This window comes from Neopelma chrysocephalum, unplaced genomic scaffold (assembly GCF_003984885.1).
Source record: "Neopelma chrysocephalum unplaced genomic scaffold, ASM398488v2 Primary Assembly neopelma1_179, whole genome shotgun sequence".
Taxonomy (NCBI): Eukaryota; Metazoa; Chordata; class Aves; order Passeriformes; family Pipridae; genus Neopelma; species Neopelma chrysocephalum.
The window spans coordinates 209,301-216,638 of NW_020897841.1; the positions used below are offsets into that span (position 1 = coordinate 209,301).

The following is a 7,338-nucleotide window of genomic DNA, read 5'->3' on the forward strand; positions in this document are numbered from 1 at the left end:
GAGGATGGTCAGGGATCCTCATGGAATGAGGGAGAGGATGGTCAGGGGTCCTGGAGTGATGGGGGTGATGGTCATGGTCCTCTCCCCATGGAGTGAGGGATCCCCATGGAATGAGGGAGGTGATGGTGAGGGATTTTCTCCTCGTGGAATGACGGAGATGATGGTCTGGGGTCCCTGTGGAGTGAGGGAGATGACAGTGAGGATTCTCTCCATGGGGAATGAGGAAGGTGATGGTCAGGGGTCTTCTCCTCGTGGAATGAGGGAGATGATGGTCAGGAGTCCCCTGGAATGAGGGAGGTGATGGTCAGGGATCCCCATGGAATGAGGGAGATGATGGTCAGGGGTCTCCTGGAGTGAGGGAGATGGTGGTCTTGGTCCTCTCCCTGTGGAGTGATGGGAGTGATGGTGAGGGGTCTCTGTGCAGTGATGGAGATGATGGTCCTGGTCCTGTCCCCACGGACCGAGGGAAGGGATGGTCTCCGTTGGAAGTATCGGGAAGTTTGCCGGAGTCAGGAATTAGGATGGGCTGGTTTTCCACCCCAGTCCAGAAATCCTTGTACTGATGGAAGCCAGTGTTTTCCAGGCTTTCCTATGGAGGTTCTGGAGAACAGGGGATGGCTGGGGGCTTTGCTGGGGAGCTCCAGCAGCTCTGCCTGGTTCCCTTGGCAGCTCAGGGTCCTGGGGAGGTTCCACAGCCCTTGGGATTGTCCCGTTGGGATTCTCCAGCACCTGGAGGCTGGGGACTGTCCTGGTGAAGTTCCAGGTTCTCCAGAACTTAGGAAGTGTCCTGGTGAGGTTCCAGGTTCTCCAGCACTTGGGAAGTGCCCTGTTGAGGTTCCTTAGCCCCTGGGGACTTGAGGACTGTGCTGTTGAGGTTCTCCAGCACCTGGAGACTTGGGAAGTGTCCTGGTGAGGTTCCAGGTTCTCCAGCACTTGGAAAGTGTTCTGTTGAGATTCCTTGGCCCCTGGGGACTCGGGAAGTGTCCTGTTGAGGTTCTCCATCCCTTGGGAGCTCCGACCTGTAGGGATTAAACCCCCGTGGCTGCAGGACCTGGTAGTTCCTCCTCCTCTCCGTGTGTGATCCTGGGATTATTTGAGCGGGGAGGAAAATGGCAGCGAAACCTCTTTGTTTCTTTCCTTCTCCTGCTTTTCTTTTTGATTTTCCTTTGGAATTTTCAGTTTTTTAATCCTTCTTATATGTCGCTCTCACTCCAGCTCTGCCGAGACCTGGAGGGTGAATGCTGTCCTGGCCTGATTCATGTTCATGAGGAATCATTGAACCTGTTTTGCCCATGAAAATCAAAGCTGGACTCGTTAACATTCCTTAGGGCTCAACACTCCCTGGGGTTCAACCTTCCCTAGGGTGTGGCATTCCCTAGGGAAGCAAACCCATTCCTTAAGAGAAAAAAAAATCCAAGGAAAACCTAGCAAATCCTAGGATAATAAGGTGGAAGCACAAGGGGCTGAGCAGGGGGGCCTGGCCGTATCCCAGGGTGGGCTCCTCACGTCATTCCCGCTTTTCCCGCCCCGCAGCAGAGCCGGATCGAGGACCGGCTGGAGCGGCTGGACGACGCCATCCACGTGCTGCGGAACCACGCGGTGGGAGCGGCGCCCATGGCCGGGGCCCACGGGGACATGCACGGGCTGCTGGGCGCCCACAACGGCGCCATGGCCGGGCTGGGCGCCGGCTACGGCACCGGGCTGCTCTCGGCAAACCGCCACTCCATCATGGTGAGCGGGCACGGACGGGGGGACACGGGCATGGATGGGGGGACGGGGCACGGATGGGGGGCCGCGGGCACGGCGGGAGCGGCCCAGTGGGGAGGGAGTGGCTCTGGGGAAATGGGATCGGCCCATTGGGATGGGAGGATCCGATTGGTGTAGGATGATCCCAGTGGAAGCTGCCTCATGGGAATGAGAGAATCCCGGTGGGACGGGGGTATCCCAGTGGGACAGGAATATCCCATTGGGGCAGGAGTGTCCCAGTGGGAGATGCTCCGTGGCAATGGGAACATCCCAGTGGGATAGAAGCATCCCAGTGGGAGCTGCTCCATGGCAATGGGAGCATCCCAGTGGGACAGGCGAATCCCAGTGGGGCAGGAGCATCCCAGTGGGACAGGAGTATCCCAGTGGGAGCTGCCCCGTGGCAGGAGAATCCTAGTGGGATCTACCCCATCGCAGTGGGGCAGGAGAATCCCAGTAACAGCTGCTCCATGGGAATGGGAGCATCCCAGTGGGACAGGAACATCCCAGTGGGGCAGGAGCATCCCAGTAAGAGCTGCTTCATGGGAATGTGAATATCCCAGTGGGACAGGAGAATCCCGATGGGGCAGGAGGATCCCAGCAAGAGCTTCTCCATAGAATTGGGAGCACCCCAGTGGGACAGGAGAATTCCAGTGGGGTGGGAGTATCCCAGTGGGACAGGAGTGTCCCAGTGAGAGCTGCTCCATGAGAATGGGAGAATCCAAGTGGGGCAGGAACAGCCCAGTAAGAGCTGCTCCATGGGAATGGGAACATCCCAGTGGAATAGGAACATCCCATTGGGACAGGAGAATCCAGCTGGGGTAGGAGAATTCCAGTGGGACAGGAGCAGCCCAGTAAGAGCTGCTCCATGGGAATGGGAGCATCCCAGTGGAATTTTCTGTAGATACAAAGGGATTTTTCTATAGGAAAAAAAAGGGAGTTTTGTGGCAAAAAAGGGGTTTTTTTTCTTTTTGGAGAAAAAGGGAGTTTTCTGTTGGAACCAAAGTTTCCTGTGGAAAAAGGCTCCTGAACTTTGCCTTTTCCCTGCTTTCATTCCCCTCTCCGGGTGTTTTTTTTGGTGCTGATTAAATCCTTTCCTTCCCTTTTGATCTTATTTATAGCCCGGCCAGCGCTCATCTGGCAACTATTATGGGATGGCGGGCACATGAAAGGGCCGGGGAAGGGAATCATTTGGAATACACACATCCAGCGGGATGGGATGGATTTGCTGGGGGGGTTAAGCCAGGTTTAGCTGGGCTTGGCTTTGGAATCGGGCCTGTCTCGGCCCTGGGTTAACACACAGCACCCTTTCAATTCCCTGCTGGATTTATCCCATGGGATAAAGGACAAGGAATGTTGCTGTGGTGGTCCCGGCATTGGGAAGTTTGGGGGTGGAAGGGGATGGGCTTGGGGTCCTTCCCAATCCAAACTGGTCTGGGATGAGGGAGCAGCTTCCTGATGGGAATGTAGTGGCAGTGACCCTCGTTCCTCCTGGATTTCCATTCCTCCTGGATCCCAGTTCCTCCTGTCCCCAACAATTCCTCCTGGATCCCAATTCCTCCTGGATCCCAATTCCTCTTGGACCCCAAATCCTCCTGGTCCTGGGGGCCTGGATTCCAATTCTTCCTGGTTTTGAGGACCTGGATCCTAATATCTTCTGGACCCCGATTCCTCCTCATCCTGGAGGCCCAAATCCCAGTTTTTCCTGTCCCCCCCAATTCCTCCTGGATCCCAATTCCTCCTGTCCCCACTAATTCCTCTTGGTCATTCCTTCCTTGCCTCCATCACCTCTTTTCCTTAGGGAAGGTGGAATGCTGAGCTGGCAGGGAGGTATCCCTTTGGATTTGGGATTGGGTGGTTAATAAATCCCTGTGGATGTGTCTCCTGATGTCGGGAATGCAGCGACACTGGGAACATCGGGGACTGTCAGGAGGCTGAGCCACCATTCTGAGCACACTGCCAACTCGCAATTCCCGATGGATTTCCCGGCTCCAGGGAGGAATTGTGGAGCCCCCAATTAAACAGATGGGCCTGGAGATAATTGTCAGCTGTGCTGGAGAGGGGACAGATGGGAAGGAATCCGGGAGGCACCTTGGGAATGGGAATGACATTTTACCTGCCCAAGTGTCTGTCACGGCCACGGACCATCTGTGCCCTCCGTGAGGAGCATCCCAGGGCCGGGGCTCGTCCCAAGGGATCTGGGGGCTTGGGCTTCTTGGGATTTCCCTTATTGGGAAGTTGAGAGCTGGATTTTATCATTGGTTGTGGCTGCCCCATCCCTGGAATATCCAAGGCCAAGTTGGACAGGGCTTGGAGCAACCATGGCAGGGGGTGGAATGGGATGATCCTTTAAGTCCCTTCCCACCCAAACCATTCCAGGATTCCATGACTTAAACCCAGTGCCTTTGGCACCTCCAACCCTCAGTGGTGGAGAAAGGTTCTCCCAAATCCCAAACTTTGGGATTGAAGCCCTGGAAGAGGCTGCCCAGGGCAGGGGTGGAATCCCCATTCCTGGAGGGATTTCAAATCCATGTGGATGTGGCACTTGGGGACATGGCCTTAGGGGCCTTTCCCAACCTAAATAATTCCCTATTCCAACACAAAGCTTTGGCTAAACAGCTCAGAATTCCCCCCTTGGAAAACCTCCGCACCAAATCTTTCCTCCTCAAATCCCGGGCGGAATTCCACACCCATTTGTGGGCGAGGAGCATCGAGCGTCTCGGGGGTTTTCCCGAGCCCGCGGACGGAATTCCAGAGGTGTCCTGAGGGCTGCCCATGTTCCACAGGTGGGAGCACACCGGGAGGACGGGGTGAGCCTCCGCGGGAGCCACTCGCTCGTGCCCAACCAGGTGCCCGTCCCGCAGCTTCCCGTCCAGTCGGCCACGTCCCCGGACCTGAACCCGCCCCAGGATCCCTACAGGGGTGAGTGGACATTCCTGCTTCCCTGTTGGAATTGTCGGGCTCTGGTGGGACTCTTCGGTGAGCTCGGCCTCGTGGTTGTCCAGGATCCGGGAACTGGGGGGTTGGCTGGGAGCGGAATCCACCTGTGGTCCCTGAGCTGGCTGGGGGGTGGTGGTTGCTCTTGGAATGAGCTGGGAATGAGCTGGGGTGGGTAAGGGCTTGGAGCAACCTGGTCTTGCGGAAGGTGCTCATGGAAGAGGGGTTGGAATGAGAGGATCCTTAAAATCCCTTCCAAGCCAAACCTGCCAGGTTGGATAATCTGGGCTAGTGAGAGATGTCCCTTCCCATGGCAGGGGTTTGGAATGAGCTGATCCATAAAATCCTTTCCGACCCAACCCATCCCACCACTCGGGTGCCCTTCTTGACCCGCCCTCCCCATTTTCCTGCAGGAATCCCGACAGGACTGCAAGGCCAGAGCGTCTCGTCGGGCAGCTCCGAGATCAAATCCGACGACGAGGGCGACGAGAACCTCCAGGACACCAAGTCTTCGGAGGACAAGAAACTGGAGGATGACAAGAAGGATATCAAATCCATTACTAGGTCAAGATCTAGGTAACGGGAGAAACAGTGTCGCTTCATTTAATTCCTGCGTGGATTTTGATGAAGTGAACGGAACAGGCGGAATCGCGGAGCGCCCGGCCCGGCAGGACCCGCCACTTTTGGGGGACCTGCGCTCCAGGACGGCCTCCCGTTCCAACAATTCCCAAATTTGGCCACTGAGAAATGATGTTAGGCCAAAATCGATTGATTAGGCTCTTAGCCCTCTCACCCCGCGCTTCCAAATTGGAATACGGTTGGATTTGCTTTGCTTTTATGTATTATTTGTCATTCCCAGTCCTTGATTGCTGTAAATTCTGAGGGTTTGGAGCCTTAGTAAATTCTGAATGGATTTTTGGGAAGTTTAGAGCTGGATTTTATCATTGGCTGGGGCTGCCCAATCCCTGGAATGTTCAAGGTCAGGTTGGACGGGGCTTGGAGCAACCCGGGATAGTGGAAGTGTCCCTGCCCATGGCGGCAGAATGGGATGAGCTTTAAGCTCCCTCCCAACCCAAACCGTTCCAAGATTCCACGATTTAAACCCAGGAACCTTTGGCACCTCCAACCACCCTCAGTGGCAGAGAAGGGTTCTCCCAAATCCCAAACTTCGGGATTAAAGCCCTGGAAGAGGCTGCCCAGGGCAGGGGTGGAATCCCCATTCCTGGAGGGATTTTAAGCCGTGTGGATGTGGCACTTGGGGACATGGGCTGGTGTTGGACCCCATGGCCTCAGAGGCCTTTTCCAACCTAAGTAATTCCCTATTCCAACACAAAGCTTTGGCTAAACAGCTCAGAATTCCCACCTTGGAAAACCTCCACACCAACCCCTTCCTCTGCAAAATTCCCGGCCCAGCTTTGGTTGGAACAATGAGCAGCTCGGGAATTCTTGACTTTGGAGCTTCTGGCCGATTGCCCGCCGTTCGAAAATGCCGTGTGCCTTCCGTCCCACAGCAATAACGACGACGAGGACCTGACCCCGGAGCAGAAGGCGGAGCGGGAGAAGGAGCGGCGCATGGCCAACAACGCGCGGGAGCGGCTGCGCGTGCGCGACATCAACGAGGCCTTCAAGGAGCTGGGCCGCATGGTGCAGCTCCACCTCAAGAGTGACAAGCCCCAGACCAAGCTCCTCATCCTCCACCAGGCCGTGGCCGTCATCCTCAGCCTGGAGCAGCAGGTCCGAGGTCAGTCCTGCGGGCGGTGCCCGGGAACGTGGGGGTGGAACACCATCGGTGGAGAACTTTGGGAGTGGTGGGACTCCGTGGTCTCGGGGGGCTTTTCCAACCTCAAGGGGCTGAGAATAGGGGTGGTTGAGTGCCATGATGGGACAATAGGGATGTTTGAGCTCCCTGAGGTGGAAATAGGGATGTTGGACGTCTCCTTTCCCTCACAGAACGGAATCTGAATCCGAAGGCTGCGTGCCTGAAAAGAAGGGAAGAAGAGAAGGTCTCCTCGGATCCGCCCCCGCTGTCCCTGGCAGGGCCCCACCCTGGGATGGGAGATGCCTCCAATCACATGGGACAGATGTAAAAAGGTAGGATTGGGATCAGTCACTTGCGGGATGGACCATTCCTGCATGTTCCATGTGGGAGGGATCATGGAATCGTGGAATTAAATGTCTTGAGTTGGAGGTGACCACAAGGATTGTCCAGTCCAACTCCTGGCCCCTGGACAACCTCAAAATCCCACCGTGTCCAGACGCTCCTGGATTCCCTGGGAGTGGGGATTCCAGTGCCCAGCAACCCCCTGGATGAAGATCTTTTCCCTAAATTCCAACCTGACCCTGCCCTGGTGCAGCTCCAGGATGTTCCCGTGGGTCCCATTGCTGGGCACACGAGGGAATGGTGGGAAGTGGGTCAGGAGAGGGTGAGGTTGGATATGGGGGATGGATGTTAGGGTTGGAATTAGGGATGGATATTACTGTTGGATGTTGGGAATGGATATTAGGGATGGATATTGGAATTGGATGTCATGGCTGGATATTAGGGTTGAAAATTAGGGATGGATAGTACTGTTGGATATTGGAGTTGGATAATAGGATTGGCTATTAGGGATGGATATTAGGGATAGGTATTTAGGTTGGATATTAGGGATAGGTATT

The 7,338-nt window shown here is 55.6% G+C and overlaps 1 protein-coding gene across 28 annotated transcripts in view; it reads left to right on the forward strand.

Annotated features, from left to right (window-relative positions):
• TCF4 (transcription factor 4) overlaps positions 1-7,338 on the forward strand; it is a 117,771-nt gene that overhangs the window by 109,185 nt on the left and 1,248 nt on the right. For 22 of the 28 annotated variants that reach the window (XM_027701995.1, XM_027702016.1, XM_027701998.1 and 19 more), the window contains 5 exons: positions 1,537-1,731; positions 4,530-4,665; positions 5,094-5,256; positions 6,192-6,421; positions 6,631-6,771. In XM_027701995.1, coding sequence (XP_027557796.1) covers positions 1,537-1,731; positions 4,530-4,665; positions 5,094-5,256; positions 6,192-6,421; positions 6,631-6,767 — 861 coding nt within the window. In that variant the 3' untranslated portion in view covers positions 6,768-6,771. Of the gene's footprint in view, positions 1-1,533; positions 1,732-4,529; positions 4,666-5,093; positions 5,257-6,191; positions 6,422-6,630; positions 6,772-7,338 lie in introns of all 28 variants that reach the window. The other 6 variants (XM_027702004.1, XM_027702006.1, XM_027702011.1 and 3 more) reach the window with 3 other exon arrangements.